This window comes from Cryptomeria japonica, chromosome 9 (genome assembly GCF_030272615.1).
Source record: "Cryptomeria japonica chromosome 9, Sugi_1.0, whole genome shotgun sequence".
Classification (NCBI taxonomy): Eukaryota; Viridiplantae; Streptophyta; class Pinopsida; order Cupressales; family Cupressaceae; genus Cryptomeria; species Cryptomeria japonica.
Genome location: NC_081413.1, coordinates 586,317,864 through 586,337,189, shown reverse-complemented (window position 1 = coordinate 586,337,189; position 19,326 = coordinate 586,317,864). Strand labels below are relative to the sequence as shown.

Below are 19,326 nucleotides of genomic sequence, written 5' to 3'. Positions count from 1 at the left end.
GGTGTGAATGGTCAATATGTTTCTATTTATCTTTATGTACCCTTTGTCATTGTTGTTAAAGGTAGAGAGATTTGCTATCAGATTATCTTAGAGAGAGTTGATGTGAGATTATCCTTTTTTCATTAGTATTGATGGCTGTTGGTTTATTGGTGTTGGAATCAATGACAAAGGAGGAGATTGTTAGAAGCATGAGCTTGTATGGTTTCCATTGATGTCAAACCTAGTTATTGAGATGGATATTGGTCCAGATATACTTTGTCAGACCTGGGTTATCTGGATGGAGTCTGGTCTAAATACTCTATTGGCATTGGTTGTATCATCTTGTATTCAAGGTGGTCCAAAATACTTTTGTTGCCCTCCAAATATGTTATTAATTGCATTGCAGTTTAAAGGATCATATTCTTTGTTGGAAACAACAATGACAAAAAATTGAGAGGGGGGGGGGTGAATTAGTTTTCACCGGATCTAACAAATTAAGCATAACTTCAATTGTGATCAATTGCAACAACAATAAAGATAAACAAAATAATAGAAAGATACAAAACACCAAGATTTTGACGTGGAAAACCCAGTTAATGGAAAAAACACGATGGGAACCTACCCACAATAAGATGATACTCTGCAGTAGTATGTAAAAATATTACAATGGGGAATGCACATGCATTTAGACACACTTCCTAGAGCTTAGTGCTCAAAACAACAAAGGGCTACAACCTAGGAAAGACTCACTACCTTACAAAGATCGACAACAATCTAGAATTACATGAACTGAAAGAATAACATCTCCTAATGCCTAATACCAGTTCCAGTTAAGCACATTTGTCTTCTCTACAACACTTTAATCTCTGCTCAATCACTTCATCGAAAGATAAATTCGCTTGTTCGCACATACAACACTCTTTGATAATGCAGACACTTTGCGATATCCAAATTACATGAATATCACACCTATATTTATAAAAATCATCAACCTTGATAACAAGGTTGGCTCAACAGATAAGACCTAATTACAATGATACAAGAACTTCATACTCAAATAATTATCTCCTTCAAAGATAATGTCATCAACAAAAACTTCAACAATCAATATGTTATCATTATCAATCTTGAAGTATAAATTAATGTTAGTAGTACCTTTGCAAAAACCCAACTTCATCAAATACTTATCCAATCTAGTATACTGGGCTCTAGGGGCTTGTTTTAGTCCATAAAGTGCTTTCTTCAATTTACATACCATGTCTCCTTCATCTGATAAATAAAATCCATCACGTTGCTCAATGTAGACTTCTTCTTCAAGATCTCCATTCAAAAAGGCTGACTTGACATCCATCTGATACACTTTGAAATCTTTATAAGCAACATATGCAAGCACCAATCTAACAACTGTAGTGTCCTAAAATTGCGACACTTGCAATTTTGACTGCATTTGGGTCTTCATGATGGTGATGCAACACTGAACTTGAATGGAGACCCCGAAATCTGTTTATGACATCAAAAACTGCATTTTTCAACACCCTGGCTTGATCCTCCTTGCACCCTGCTATCCCGGGAGGTGGGACCATGGCACCCAGTGCCCTGGTCCTTCAGGACCATGGAACCTAGCGCCCTGGTCCCCCAGGACCATGGCGCCTAGCGCCCTGGTCCCCCAGGACCATGGCGCCTAGTGCCCTAGTCCTTGGCCCTATTTTGGGCCTGGTCTCTTATGGGGCAACGGGTCTTTAAGTTTGCAATTCGGAAAATAATCTTTCTAGGTCAGCCCAAGGTCGGAAAAATCAGTCTTTTAACCCTAGTTGACAAGTATATAAACTACATTTCCTCTCCCATTTGAGGAGGGAGGACATATGTGTACAAGAGGCGGAAGCGCTAGGCAAACATTCAAACATTCAAGCATTCAAGCATTCCTTCAAGCAATTGAGCATTCTAAGTCTCCATTCAAGGCTAAGTGTTGCATTCAAAACAAGGATTCAACCATTGAAGAGGAGATCACATACAACATACAACATCATTACACCTTCACATGTAAGAATACAAACATTCTTACAACAAGGTATCAGTACTTTATTACATTACAGACATTTACATTTACAACATTCTCATTTCTTGGTTAATTCCAAAACTGGGGTTTGACCTAAAGGCAAACCCCTAATCCCTAACCCCCCAATCATCCTCTCTTTTCTGTGTGTAGGTTGCAGGTACGTGGCTGTAATTGAAGATCTGGAATCCTTGTGCAAAGACGAACAGATCCCCCTTCGTTTTGCAGATTTTTTGGAGGACTGTGTGCACGCCGGGCGCCATCATCCCATCAACTTTCACTCAAATTTGCAGGACAACATTGTCTCGACATTTTACTACTAATTCCAGGTCCGCAGCTTCATCCCGTATTCCTATCTCTGTTTATAAGTGAATCTTTCTTACTTTACATTCACTCCTAGTTCAATCCTTCTATCTACATTCTTTACAAAAGAGGGTAGCCTTGCTATCTTAACCCTTGAAACTCATTCAACATCCAATCTTGCATTGTGTGGGATTGGATCTTGTGGGTTTCAACCCCTCTTTTGAATGTAAAGTCTCTCCTAAGTGAAAACCGTCAATCCTAGTGACCTCCTTTCTCCTTGGAGTGGGGGGAACACCTAGGGTTCGATTTTCCGCTTTACAACAACTTCAATTCTGGCTACTAGAGAAAAAGTCTCCTCATAATCAATTCCTTTCATCTACGAACATCCTTTACATACCAATCTTGCTTTGTTTCTAACAACTTCACCAACTTCATTCAATTTATTCCTAAATGGCCATTTAGTACCAATCCATTCTTGTTTTTAGGTCTAGGCACAAGTTCCCAAGTATTGTTCTTTTCAATTTGATTCAACTCTTCTTCCATAGTCTTTATCCAATTTTCATCTTTACAAGCTTCAACATAATCTTTAGGTTCAATATTAGAAATCAAACATACCTCTTCAACAACAATTCTTATTCTAGTCATTACACCTTTATTTTTATCACCAATGATCTAATTTTTTGATTGATTCAATCTTACATACCTTAAAGTCTTCCAATTATTCCAATTTTTTAGATTCTTCACCGACAACATCAATATCTGGATTGACTGTCTCTACCGGATCACTCTGCTTCAGGTTCTCGATTTGAACTTTCTTTGAAATAATATCCTAATCATCAACTTCATATTTGCATGCTTTGATTTCCTTTCCATGATTCTCATCAACCTTCACATTTGTACTTTCCACTATCTTTCTCAGTCTCTTATTGTAACACTAGTAGGCTTTGCTCTTAGTAGAATATCCCAAGAAGATTCCTTCATCACATCTTGCATCAAACTTTCCTATATCCTCATCTCTCTTGATATAACATTTGCTTCCAAAGAGTAGGAACATGACCAAACCATAACTCATAAGGAGTTTTACCAAAATCACCTTTTATATGCACTCGATTGAATGTTTAAACAACAGTGCTAACAACTTCTCTCCAATAAATTTTTGGAACATTTCCTTCAATCAACATAGTCCTAGCAGCATCCAAAATAGTTATGTTCTTACTTTCAACAACTCCATTATGCTAAGGGGTTCTAGGTGCATATAATTGTCTTATAATTCCATGCATCTCACAAAATGAATCAAAGTCACCAAATGTGAATTCTCCTCCTTTGTCAAATCTTAGACACTTCATCTTTAATCTGGTCTCTATCTCCACTTTAGCTTTGAATATCTTGAATTTCTCCAATACTTTTGATTTCTCCCTTAGAAAGGTAACCCATATCATCCTAGAATAGTCATCAATCAGCAACATGAAATATCTGTCACCCTGCACACTTTTCACTCTTGTAGGACCACATAAGTCAGTATGCACAAGATCTAACAATCCATTAGATGTATACTGCTTACTCTTGAATGTAGTTCTTGTTAGATTTCCCAACTGACATTCATTACATACCAAATTAGCAAGCTTTACAATCTTAGGCAAATATCTAACAACTTGAGTAGAACTTATCTTGATCATACAGTCAAAGTTAATATGACACATTCTTCTATGCCACAACCAACTCTCATCAATCTGAGCAATCAAACAACTTTTCTCACCAGTATTCAAATGAAAGATATTACCTTTTTTCTTAGTCCCTGATGCAATCTCTATATCAGAGGCATTTAGGATCTTACATTTTCCATTCTTCAATTGCAAATCATATCCCTTGTCAACCATTTGTCCAACACTCAAAAGATTATGCTTCAAACCTTAAACATACAAGACATCATCACTATTATGCTTACCATCAAAAGAAATGGAACCTCTACCATGGATCATACAAGCTTTGTCATCTCCAAATCTCATAATACCACCATCATACTTCTCCATATTCACAAATTTTATTTTATCACCTGTCATATGATGTGAACAACCGATTTATCTTCCTTGATAGCAATGAGCACAAAATCAGCTTTTGAATTCTCATTCTCAAATTCTTCATCTGTCACACCTTCATTAGAAACATAATAGCAATTCTTCTGATATTTATACTTTTGGTTAGGCTTGTAGGGATAATCATACTTGTCATGCTTCTCATATCTATCATAATTACCATGCTTATCATATTTAGACATTCTTTCAGGACACCTAGAAGCAAAATGTCCTATCTTATTACAAGATAAACATTTCAAAGGAAACTTTCCATCATACTTACTAGCTCCCCTAGGCAATCTTCTAGCAATAAGGGCTTCGAGCTCTTCCAATTCTATTTCTTGCTCTCCTATCTCTCTCATTTCTCTTTCATATTTGGTCATCCTAGATGAACTCTCTCTTGAATCATATTTTTGCTTCTCAGATACAAAGGCTCTAAATGTAGTCTCAAAATTTTCATGTGATTCTCCAAATTCACTCAACTCAAAAGCAACAAGCTTACCAACCGACATGTCCCTTGTCACAATAGTCACACTTCATATTTCATCAATAGAAGCTACTTTAGGCTTGTAAGAAGGAGGCAAGGATCTCAACACTTTAGCAACAATCTCATCTTCTTCAAGAGTTCTATTGATATATCTTATACCTAGGACAAGTTCATTCACCTTATCCATAAAGGTTGATGTGTTCTCATCTTCTCCCATCTTCAACATCTCATACTTTCCCTTCAAACTTTGACATGTTTATTTCCTTCATACAAGGTCTCTAACTTCTCCCAAATCTCATGTGCAATTTGCAAACCTATCACATTAGTCATCTTTGAATCGCTCAGGGTACTCAACAATGCTTCTTTAGCTCTTATGTTATGTTCAACATCCTTGATCTCAACAGCGGTAACCGGTCCATTCTAAGGAACATTGTAGGTATTCATTGTAATCTTCCAATAATCTTCTCCAAGACATTTCAAGTGAACTTCCATCTGGTCCTTCCATACAGTATAATTGCTTCCATCAAATCTAGGAATCTCCTTCTTGAACACATAGGTTTCCATCCCAGATCTCCTCAAGCAGTCAAGCTTCTTCTGGAGGATCTAGCACAACTTCAATTATGATCACCTGCAACAACAATAAAGATAAACATAATAACAATAAGACACATAACACCAATATTTTGACATGGAAAACCTGGTTAAGGGAAAAACCACGGTGGGAACCTACCCACAATAAGATGATCTACTTTGCAGTAGTATGTGAAAATATTACAATGGGGAATGCACATGCATTCATGAACACTACCTAGAGCTCATTGCTCAAAGCAACAAAGGGCTACAACCCAGGGAAGGCTCACTGCTTTACAAAGATCAAACAACAATTAGGAATTACGTTAAATGAAAGAATAGCATCTCCCAATGCCTAATACCACTTTCAGTTAAGCACATTTGTCTTCTTTGCAACACTTCAATCTCTACTCAATCACTTCATTGAAAGATCAATCCACTTGTTCACACATACAACACTCTCTGATAATGCGGACACTTTGCCCATATCCAAATTACATGAATATCACACCTATTTATACAAATCATCAACCTTGATAACAAGGTCGGCTCAACACATAAGACCTAATTACAAAAATTACATCACAAGATAAAATAATCAACCATCAAACCAATACAATGTCACTAAGAACATAGCATGGACCCAAATAAAATCCTCGAAGATGCAACACCACCAAAGAACACACCCAAATCATCTGCAACACGCTACACCACTGAAAATGTCGCATAACATGAAGAACATCACTGGACCCAAAAGATCTTCAATACCACACACAAAGATCAATATGGACAACCAAAAAAAATAGGACACGATTAGGAAACACCAAAAAGAATGTTAGAATCATTTGCAACTGCTGCACCAACACCACTTATTGAAATCTTCATCGATTCAAATCTTCATCGATCAACACACTGACACTTAAGAACACTCAACAACAACAACTACAACGTATAAAGATAACTTGCGAAGCACCAAATCATGAACCATATGAAATGTAGACACACATGATCATCCTAAACACTCTAAAAACCGCAACTCAAGATGAGATCACACCGGAGCACAATGGATCAAATACCATACTCCGCCAACCACTAAATAGAAAAACCAAACCTCAAACCAGATCAAATGATATGATTAAGCACGCTTCTGGATCACTGAAACCAATAAAGAATGAAGTATCTCTAGTTGATTCGACATCTCAAATAGTTAAGCCAACCAGATCAACTCTTTGCAATAACTAGAGTACCTAAGCATAGGAATATGTTGACATCAATGACAACAACATATCCTAGCAACAAAAATATCCAACAATTCTTTTGGTCCAGATATATGCTAGAAGATACGTTGAGATGATTATTTGTATCTCATTTTGGTTTGTGGAGATCCACATGGAGTATTTTGCATTGGAAGTGATTATATAGTCGATCAATTGATTATATCTACATGTTATGTTTTGTAACGTCTTTTGGAATATGTGCTAGCATGTGCAGATTATCAAATTGTTCATGGGATGATGTATTCTGATATGTTTTGGTTCCCTCTTTTTTCTTTTTGAAGTAGACCAATCTAAGTATTTTTGGTTTGGGTGGCTTGTTTTGTGTAATATTGCTTATTTTGTTTTTGGCTGACCCTTGATTAGGATTTCAATGTTGTATCTCATATATAATATGTGTGGAAGGATTAATTGAGTATGGATGAGAAGTGAATTATGTGAGAAGTGTATGTGAATGATTTGCAAGAAGATTTGAGTTTGTGGTGATGTGAAAGACAGTTTGGTAAGAGCTTTAAAGTTGATATATTTTTCTAGACAAAGTGTTGTGACAATGGAGATTATCAGAGATGTTTGCCATGTTATTGGTCGCTTGGTTATTATTCAAGGAAAATTTCATGATTAGGAGAATCCTTCTCATTTTTAGTTTATCTATCTCATTTGTTCTTGATTGATAGTGAGTCCTTCATTAGTGTGGTGTCCTAAATTATACTCCCTTTAAAATTTTGATCACATTTGGGTCCTCACCTTAGCGTTTGCGCCCCTGGGCCTGATCAAGACTTGTTTTTTCTCATATCATTCAATTTTGACTTTATATTGACCTTGTACATCATTTGAACCCTTTGTTCTGGCCCTAAAATGAGGTAGGACCAAGACATGGTGCCTTGGTTATCATTGGGACCAAGGTGCCATGTCTTGGTACTCCCAATTAGGACCCCTCTTTGGTGCCCTTGGCCATCTCAAAAAATGAGTGAGAAACCTAGTCGTCAAAAAATTTATATGTTTTTCAACTAGCAAGTATAAAAGAAGGATTTCCCCTCCCGTTTGGACATAACACATACATATCCAACAATTATATTGACTAATCAATTCAAGAAATCAAGCATTCAAGTCAAGTGAGAAAGCAATCAATCTTCCTTCAAGCATAGGAGCAACAATAAGGTCAAGATTCAAGTGTTGGAGTTGACATTCATGTTTCATGTTGTTGAAGCCTTCATAAAACCCTAATTTTGTGTGGAGACAAATAAAACTTCACAAGTAGGTATATCATTTGCATTTCCAGTCATTATTCATAATCTCCCTCAAAAGGAGAACATTTCCATTACTTCAATTCAATTATCTTTCATTTCTATTTCATGGTTAATTCAAAAACCGAGGTTTGACTTAGGCAAGCCCCTATTTCCAATCTATTTCCCCTTCTTTTTGTGTGCAAGAGATAGGTATGGAGTTGTGATCTTCAGAATAAGCATTATTTACAATGACAAATCGATCCCCCATTGGAGTGTGGAAATTTTAGAGGACCAGTGTGTGGGGTATGGGAGAAATGGTCCCTTATTTTTAGGAGTTTTTTCTGGGAACAGGTCTGAATCAACTTATACTGCTTAGATCCAAGTTTGTGGCTCAATCTGACACATGTAGCTTACTGTTTCCATAATTTTACCTTCATTTTCAACACTTTTACCCAAATTTTAGCAATTCAATTTATAAAAGAGGTTTATCCATCACAACCCCCAATGTAATTGTACTATACCAAACCACATCTAGACCAAATATTGTAATGAAGTAGCTCATCTGGATCAACAAGTTTGACATCAATGGCAATAAGAAATCATATATGCGACACACTTAGCATCACATCAAGTATTTCATTGTTGCCTTTAAGATTCAAGCTCTTGTCAATTTATTATTTTCCTTCTTTCAACTCTTTCCTCAACATGACTACTTCTTCTTCAATTTAAGTACATTCTTTGGGCTTGATACGTAGCTTTGTTTCAAGATCATCAATAGTCTTCTTTCCATCTTCAACTTGCTTTCTTAGATAACCAATGTGTTCTTCTGATTTCTTCTTCTTTTCTCCACTTTCATCCAAATCAGCAAGAGCATATCTCAATTCTCCTTCCATATCCACTACAACTTCAATATCCCATTCATGTTGTTCCATGTGGCATCCAATTCTCTCTCAAACTCAAGCATTGTGTTCAAATTTTGGATCTACCTCAGTTGTTAGATTGTTACATCAAGAACCTTTCTTTGATACCAATTATTGAACACTTTCAGATGTTGAGAGGGCGGTGAATCATCACATATTAAAAATTAACCAATTTAATCAATCAATTATCATTCATTCCATTTACACATGTGTAGAAGTAAAAAACTAAAAAAAACAATAGCAATCACACATGAACATCAAGATTTTACATGAAAAACCTAATGAGGGAAAAACCATAATGAGAACTATCTCACTATATGAAACTAGGTTACAATGTTTTAGTCTCAAGGCCAAGGAAGCTCATTGCTCTTGATATGAACTTGCAAGATTGAGGTGCGCAACCTTAGGGAAAGATACATGGGACTTGCATTACTGGGATGCACAATCTTAGGGAAAGATACAATAAAGGCTTGTGGACACTGAAGATCACTTCTTTAGGGAAAGATACAAAGCACTTGAGAATAAAGTATCAATATGATTGAACTGTTAAGAACCATATCCTTTAATATGCTGATTATAATGCATTATTTATACACATTTGAAACTACCTTCATTCTTTGTCAATTGCACTTGTGCACCTTCAATCTTACACAATGTCACTCACTAACACCACATACAACTATTTATCAATCCTCCAAAAATGATTTCATCCTTAATATACTATTCACAATCAAAATAACATCAATTACGTTGGCCTTATTTGATGTAACATGTAGATATAAATAGTTGGCCCAAAAATAATTTTTTAAAAGGAAATGAGGAAGGTATAATGAGGCACGTGAAGTGTCACACCATTTTGGCACACCTTCCTATCCATCCCAAATCAATGGTTATAGTTCTGCATGCTACCACATGAACCAAAACATCACAGGCTAACTCCAAGAGATAAAAGTCTTAATGCCCATTGACCAAACTAACTCAAAACATGATGTAGACCACAAAAATACGTGTTGAAGCACCACATAGAAAAATTAGACACTAACATAGATAAACCATCAAACCACACCACCAAAAATACTAAAGGTAGAGGAATACAACACATTCCTACAAAGTGCCACTTTGTCATTGCACAAGATGATACACATACCAACATAACTTCAGCTGTAAATTAAATGATAACCTAAAAATTGAGCTATGTGGCATTTGTATCCACCAACATCATACTACATCTACAAGAATTGATGAAGCAACACACCACAAGGCAAACCAAATTTCTGAGCATACTTTGACATATCGTTCATAGGAATAGTCATACTTAGCCAATTTACCAATTGCATATCATTGAGATCATCTCTAAAGCTCTGGAAAAACCATAATAAAATATGATATACCATTTGGATCACCCACAATCGATTTCCACACATCTGCATGAACACTGAACTAATCCTTTGTTACTACACTAACTGAACATGTATCTAGACTAAAGATATCAACAAGTTTAAGATCAATGACAAAACAAATTCATATTTGTAACAACACTAACATATAAGACTATATAAAATATTACATAACTTAATTAATTGTTATGGTAGTCACATGTTAGGTACACATTTACCAATACAATCAATTTGTTAAGGGGTATGATACATCATTATATAGGTCATCTGCATGTCCACATATGTTATTTTCAACTTTTTTTGTTGTTATTTTGGTAATCTTTCTTTGTTAATAAGATGTTCATGCAACCTAAATTATAAATACACACCAATAAACAATGGTAAATGAAGGGAAAATATACTTTTCAATTTGAGAAAAAGGCATAAGTGATATTTGAGCAATGCGATCCTAATGTGGGGAGTGCCCCAATCCTCTATATTTGAAGAACCTTTTCTAGGTTGATAAGGAACCAATACATGTTGAAGACACTATAATAAGTCAAAAAATCCTTCATGTTATAAAAAAAATTTTATGTGCCATAAAAAATTGTCTAGTATGTTAGGAAATATTTTAGAGGTGAGAAATGTTTGTAGGAATGCAACATCATATGGATTTTGTGTTATAATACACATGATATTCTTGTTGAAATGTACCTTTGAGGATGAGAACAATTGTACAAGATTCCATGAATCCATCCTAGTCTTGTTATTTTTTACAAAATCAATATTGTGATATCTTAAGATATGAATTGGTTTAAGATCACATACATTGCATGAAAGGTTGAATTCTTTGAAATTGAACTTCTAAGTAAAAAATATAGCTTGAAAAGTTTTCATAATGGAAAGAGAATGTAAAGCTAAGTCATTTAACCCAACAAAAATGGAAAAAAACACCTCTTAACTATAAATAACAATGATGAAAGGGAAACAATATAAATTATGTAACACCTAAACAAGATAATTCATATTACAAATTTGTGTTAAGAAGATATGCAATTACAAAATACACGTGTAAATTGAGGTACATAATGGGTACTTAAGTCCGAATGACTACAATAACTAGCTACTCTAATTCTCCAACAAATATAATTGAGTGACTCATAAAAAATAAATAAATAACTAACTGTAGACACCTAAAATTGTCCTGTCTAATTAAATAAATATTTTTATTTATTTAAATTGTCATTTTCCTAAATTAAATAAACATTTTATTTATTTAATTAATCCCACTTCCTCTATTAATTAATTAAATATTTATTTATCCAATTAATTCATTAGCTTTTTCTACCCATGACACATGTCACTCATCTCTTAATTCTTCTCTTACCAACCCCCTTTATCATTTAATTATTTTCTCTACCTACCCTTTAATCCTAGTCGACCATTTATTCTCTTCACCTCTTAATCTTATCCCTCCATTTCCTAAAGTGTCTTCTATATAAGAGGATGCTTCCTTCATTATCAGCCCTAATGACAGAAGAAAGCCTTCTTGCAATCAAGCTATCAACCACATTCTGTTCTTTGTTGAGGTCTTGTGCACACATAAAATTTGAGAGCAAATACATCAAACAAGATCAATGGAGATAGGAAGAAATAGAGATTGAAGCCCTAATAGACATGTGAATGGTATACCTTGTTTTGTTATTGTTTATTTGCATAATCTTAGGTATTTTCATTTGTGTATGGTGGATTGCTTTCATTGCTAGGCTAGAGTTTTGTGGTTGGATCCTTGTTAGTCTTTCAACATTATTGTTTCTACTATCCATTCTCATCGTATACATTATCTTCATGCATATAAGTATAAATACATCATTACATAGTTTTTCCTACACTCAATTGTAAATGTTAAATATTAAATTATATGAATTCACATGATTTGTGCATACCTTAAATAATGTGAAGATTGTTATAAGAGATGAGATTCTTTAGCGAATGAGAATACTCATAAATAATTTCAAAAATTATTTTAATTAAATAGTTTGAAATACGTGCATTGTAGAGAATAAATATTTAAGTAAAAATAATTAAATTGTACTAATTAATTGATTAAAAAGTACAAAAAATAACAGATTGATGACATTAGTTATGATGATATCTACCTAAAAGACACGTATAAATAAAAAGTACATAAAAATATAATATTTAATCTCATAATAAACATAATACATCAAGCATCGTCCCTAGAGGAAAGTTGAGAAAGCATATTGTGAACTCTAAAAAAATAGTATTGTAAGTTTTTATGAAATAAGTGTGTTCATCTTGCACTATGATACTATAGATTAGTTGGTTGATGCAAGAATCAAATAGAGAGAAAAGAAAGAGAAGGTAGAGACGTGATTAATAATATTTTTGGGGATGTCCATGATTATACATAACTTATGTGTATATCCTCGTTTAGATACAAGGTAATTTTTAATAGTGACAATGTGTTAAAAAACAACAAGCACAAGAGGTGCTTTATATAAGTATAATGAAGTGAAGGTAACTATAAAAAAACTACACATGTTATTTATTGAATATAATCTTGAATGATGTCATTTGTTTTATAGTTTATCTTTTTCGGATTTAATATTATATTTTTGATTGATGGTGGGAATTATATATAGATAAAACTAAAAGAAAACGATTGCATTTTTTGATACATTAATTTTTGAAGGACTGTGAACCTAAGAAAATTGTAACACTTTATAAAATTTATAGATCACCTTCATTATTTATCGATGGTGGGGAATCCAATGGAAAAAGAAAAACTAGAAGAAAATGACTTGAACTTTGGATTTGATCGTTTCAAAATACATTAAGTTTGGAATGACTCCACCCATTAAAAAAATTGTAACACCTAATAAGATTTTTTATATAATTACCTCCATATAGACTATCTTATTTTGATTTCAAATATATTATTGTGTAGGACCACTTTATAGAGATATTATTGTATTATTAGTTGACTTAAGGAAGTTAAAAAACTAGAAGAAAGTGATTGAGCTTTGAATTATTGTTTGATAAATAAAAATTAAATTTCATAAATAGTGATAATCTAACACAATTATGACATGTATTAAGATTTCAACATCACTTGTATATTTTAACATGATCAACACTAATATAATTATGACATGCTAATAAGATTTCAACATTACTTATATATTCTAATATGATCAACATCAATATAATTATGACATGTGATAACATCATTTATATATTTTAACATGATCAACATCTTAAAATAATATTTTTTACATGTGATAACATCATTTATATATTTTAACATGATCAACATCTTAAAATAATATTTTTTATATGTGATAACATCATTTATATATTTTAACATGATCAACATCTTAAAATAATATTTTTTACATGTGATAACATCATTTATATATTTTAACATGATCAACATCTTAAAATAATATTTTTTAATAGAAAAAATACCTTCTAATTAAAAATGTATTCAATATATAGAACACAAGTATAATACATGTCATATACTATAGCAAACTGGATCCAGAAAAGTCAACAGTCAACCTGCACGTGCCTGTGCATTGCTGTCGATCAGAATTGGAATGCGAACATTATAATTTTTATATTTTAAATTTATTTGAAAATTTTAAAACAGTAATATTTATGAAAAGCTTACGTGAGATGCTTTTAACCTTCCTTTCACTTATCTAGAGCTTGAAAATCGTTTAAGTTAACATGCTTTTTCTATAAATTTAGGGTAAATAAACAAATGAATTTAATTAAGAGATCATTATTTTAAATTAATATTGCATATTTTGAATGTATATATTTTTTTTTGATGGAGGTCCAGATCTGCGAGCACGACAACTCAACAAGGGCATGAAACCTGCGAGCTGCCAACCTAGTGAGGGTCTTCACAAAGTATTTTTTGCCCCCTGATACCGGGGCATGAGCCAATAGGTTGAACCTCTTCGGCTAAGAGCCAAGGACTGAGGGGTATCCATTTTGCCAAATTTGCCCGAGGCACGATCCCAACCTCATCCCTTATGATATATTTATTTTTGAAATATGAAGAGATAAAGGTATTTCAAAATTTATATTTTAATTTTTTTATATATATATATATATATATATTTAGCATATTTAGGTTAGTGTAAGTAAAATGATTACCTCCATATAGACTATCTTATTTTGATTTCAAATATATTATTGTGTAAGACCACTTTATAGAGATATTATTGTATTATTAGTTGACTTAAGGAAGTTAAAAAATTAGAAGAAAGTGATTGAGATTTGAATTTTTGTTTGATAGACAAAAATAAAATTTCATAAATAGTGATGATCTAACACAATTATGACATGTATTAAGATTTCAACATCACTTGTATATTTTAACATGATCAACACTAATATAATTATGACATGCTAATAAGATTTCAACATTACTTATATATTCTAATATGATCAACATCAATATAATTATGACATGTTCAATAACATCATTTATTTATTTTAACATGATCAACATGTCTTAAAATAATATTTTTTAATAGAAAAAATACCTTCTAATTAAAAATGTATTCAATATATAGAATACTCGTATAATACATGTCATATGGTATAGCAAATCGGAGCCAGAAAAGTCAACAGTCAGCCTGCACGTGCCTGTGCATTGCTGTTGATCAGAATTGGAATGCAAACATTATAATTTTTTATATTTTAAATTGATTTTAAATTTTTAAAACAATAATATTTATGAAAACCTTGCTTACGTGAGATGCTTTTAACCTTCCTTTCACTTATCCAAAGCTTGAAGATCGTTTAAGTTAACATACTTTTTCTATAAATTTAGGGTAAATAAACAAATGAATTTAATCAAGAGATCATTATTTTAAATTAATATTAGATATTTTGAATGTATATATATTTTTTTGATGAAGGTCTAGATCCACGAGCACGACAGCCCAACAAGGGCATGAAGCCTGCGAGCTGCCAGCCCAGTGAGGGCCTTCACAAAGTATTTTTTGCCATCTGATACGGGGGCACGAGCCAATAGGCTGAACCTCTTCAGCTAAGAGCCAAGGACTGAGGGGTGTCCATTCTGCCAAGTTCGCCCGGGGCACGATCCCAGCCTCATCCCTTATGATGTATTTATTTTTGAAATATGGAGAGATAAAAGGTATTTCAAAAATTTATATTTTAAATTTTTTTATAGATATATAGATATATTTAGCATATTTAAGTGAAATGATAATTTGATATCTATTTGTGTTTTATCTTTCTATTGATAATATTCTCTTTGATAAATAAGGAAGTATATCGTATTCATTGAAATGCATAATACATGCAACATGTATTTCATATTCATATTAAAAGATATAAATCATGACACGATTTTGCTATAGATTGTCAGGGGACTTTAATGGTTATTAATGTCCTTTTAGATTATTTGTCACCTTTCACTCCTCATCATCACAAAATCTATTTTACTCTTTTTTCTAAACTAAAATTTTCTTGTGTTGTCTCAGTAATTAATGGGAGTCCCATATTCATAGGTTGACACCTTCTTAGGGTAAATCTAATCTCTTGTGACAAATACCACAATAGTGCTACCATATGGACCATCCTTCATAAAGGTGATCTTATACCCTACTTAGAGGTTATCAATGACAAAGCATTATGACATGCGTTTGTTACCAGCTAGAAGAGAAACATAGTCTACCCAAGGCCATTTCTTTGAAAGTGTCTAAGGAGTTCTTATATTTGTGGCCAGAAGCCTAAAAATTGAAGGGCTCAAGCTATTCAAAAGCATCGAGATTTGTAACCGTCAATACTTAAACAAGTTTCTCAAGAAAAGGGAGATTGTGTCTAGATACTTGAATTTCTTCAACTGAGAGGGAGTTAGCCTAGACCATGAAAAGATGTAGTGAAATCTTAGTGAGATACTTTACTCTCAAAAGAAGGTACACACATTCTTATTCTTATCTATTTCTTAGCTAAATCATCTCAAACATGATGAAAACCTGAGTTATCTTTTCTTCCTTTGTAGTTCTCTTGAAAACTTAGTTCACAATGTTGTATTGTGCAAATTTATCTCACCACTCTATCAAGGAATCATATACTAATAGAATTGTTTTGAACTAATTAAAACCACTATCCACAATTTATCACTAGAATCATTAACCTAATCTTAATTGACCCAAAATTTTAAAGTTAATCCTCCTCCCCTATTTCAAAAGTATTCTTACCCAAACAAAAGCCCAATCAATCTCCTAAAATTCTTGTTTAAGAAAAACCTATTGAGACCCAATTAAAATTGACATCACTATTCCCTCAACCCACTCTAGGGATAAAGGTAAATCCATTTTAGTTGTTGATTATCCTCAAATCCCTCAACTTGACCACTTTTGGCAAGCCTCATGCTTCAAAGCATCAAAGCTGTTGTAGAACAAAAAGTCTTCAGTGATGACTCTACTCAATCACCTAGTCCTCCTAATGCTTAGCACACTTTAAAAACCATTCGAAATAAGTCGAAATTATTCAAAATGATGAACTATAAATCCAAACGTATCTTTCCTATTCTAAAATGTCGGTCATTATTTTTTGTATGAATAGTATCTTATTAAGATTTAAAAACTATATTACATATAATTAAAAGATGAACAGAGAAAATCACACTTCTGAGCACCTGAACAGAAAGGAAGTCCAAAGAGAGCAGAACAAGATAACGCATGTCAGCAATATTGATTTCACAACAGAAAGGAAGTCCACAATATATAGTTTATTGAGAATTACATCACAGAATGGACATTTTAAGTAATATTTTTAGGGTTTCCATGAATATATATAGACATGCAGGCATATCCCTGCTCAGATATAGGAGATTTGTGATAGTGGGAATAAGTGTTTTAACAAATGGCAAGTGCAGAGATGGTCTGTGTTACTAAGCCCAGAGTTGATGCAGTGGAGATATTGGTAGAGAAAGGGATCACAAGCATCCCTGAAAAGTTTATCAGGCCTCCAGAAGAACGTTTCACATCTCCTACTCCAAGTGAGTATGGAGAAGAGCAAGTCCCTGTCATAGACTTGCAAGGCCTCAACTGTTGTGAGGGGAGTGTAGAGAGAGAAAAGGTGTTGAAGCAGCTGGCTTATGCCTGTGAGGAGTGGGGTTTCTTTCAGATTGTGAATCATGGGATTCCAGAGTCTCTCATGGAGGCCATGATGAATGTGAGCAAGGCTTTCTTTGGTCTGAGTGTGGAAGAGAAACAAGCTTATGCTGCCTTGCCTGGTTTGATCACTCAGGGGTATGGGAGTAAGTATATAGCAAGGGAGGGTGCAACCAGAGATTGGAGAGACTTTGTCTATCTTTTTCTACAGCCTCACTCCAGAAGAGATTATGCTTATTGGCCTTCTGATCCTTCTGATTTCAGGTAACAGTTTTAGACATGGTATAAACATTGCTTCAAGCTTTTAAGATACTTGCAGCTTTGCATAGAGCTTGTGGGGTTATTTGTAACATTTGTATTTCTATTTTTATAAGATTTATAATTAAATAATCCCCCATAACCAGAACCATTTTGAAATATCCATCTTCATTAGATAGTTGATTTAAACTTAAATTTTCTTTAATAATAAAGATTATAAATCTATCACCTTATGTTTTTACTACTAACATATTATTTTATTTAATTATATTTGTAATGCTTATCATTTAATGTATTTTTGTTATATAGAGAGGTTGTCTACAATTTTAGCGAGGAGACCTTAAAATTGGCTAAAAGTTTATTGGGAGCATTCTCTTTAAACTTGGGACTTCCTCAAAATTATCTGGAAACATTCATTGTGCAACCTTATCAAAATATGCTCATCAATTACTACCCTCGCTGCCCTGAACCAGAACTCACAGCTGGCTTTTATGCACATTCAGACATTGGCATGGCCACATTGCTTCTACAAGAAACAGGCTCTAAAGCCCTTCAGATTAGAAAGAATGATAAGTGGATTCCTGTGTTAGCAGCACCTGGTGCTTTATTAGTCAATATAGCTGATCAAATAGAGGTAAGAAAAGATAAATTTTACTCAAATACATAGTAGATGGAAATAATTTGTATTACACACATGAAGAAAACTTAGATTATGAATTCTTAGGTTTAATTATCTTTCTATTAGTTTACTGTTTCTAGTTGTGACATGCCCACAAAATTCTTACATAGCTTACATAGCCTAGTTGTGGTGTTTTTTTTGGGAGTGATATCAGATCATCAGTAATGGGAGATACAAGAGTATTGAACATAGAGTTGTGGCTGATAAAGATTAGCCAAGAGTATCCATTCCAGTTTTTTGTGATGCTGCCCCAGATGCCATCATTAAACCTGCCCCAGAACTCTTGGGGAGAAGGATAGTTAATGAAGCTACAAAGGTTGGAGAAGAGATGAAAGAAAATGCCAAGTATACCAGTATCGTTTTTAAGAACCATGAAATTGCTTTCTACAAAGATGGTGCAGACAGCAAGAAGTATGTCCAATCATACATGTTGCAGGCTTAAAGGCTCATAAAACTTTAATCTTATAGATAATATTATAATGAGTGTCATGTAGTGGTTAGTCAAAGTTTGGGTTTTTTTTGGGTTAAGAATGCTTAAGTTTAAGTTTTGATGGTGGATTTATAAGTGCTACTCTTAAAGACTTTTATTATGGATTTCTAATGTCTGCATATAAGTTATAATTTAATATTAATATCTATATTTGTTTAAGTAGCATGCTTTCTCAATACATGACATGTTCATATGTAGTTGTATCCTCTTAGTGTATGGTTGACGATCTAGTTGTGGTCACCATGTCTTAGTGAGTAGTTGTCCACATTTGCATGGGTGCAAGGTGTTTCCCATTTTTGTATATTTCAATTCATAATGCATAACTTGTCTTAGAAATAAATATTATCATTTTTTTTTGGACATAAATAATTAAAATTAATATTTAAGTCTAAAACTATCTCTTTCATCATTCACCCTTCCCACTTCAATGCCATCAACCAATAGGGTTGTTT

The 19,326-nt window shown here is 33.3% G+C and overlaps 1 protein-coding gene across 1 annotated transcript; it reads left to right on the top strand.

Annotated features, from left to right (window-relative positions):
• Positions 1–16,968: 16,968 nt before the first annotated feature.
• LOC131052109 (jasmonate-induced oxygenase 2) lies at positions 16,969–18,966 on the top strand. The gene is made up of 3 exons (XM_057986703.2): positions 16,969–17,711; positions 18,015–18,339; positions 18,539–18,966. Exons 1-3 carry the CDS (start codon positions 17,197–17,199, stop codon positions 18,596–18,598), a joined length of 900 nt encoding a protein of 299 aa, XP_057842686.2. The 5' UTR covers positions 16,969–17,196; the 3' UTR covers positions 18,599–18,966.
• The last annotated feature ends 360 nt before the right edge of the window (positions 18,967–19,326 follow it).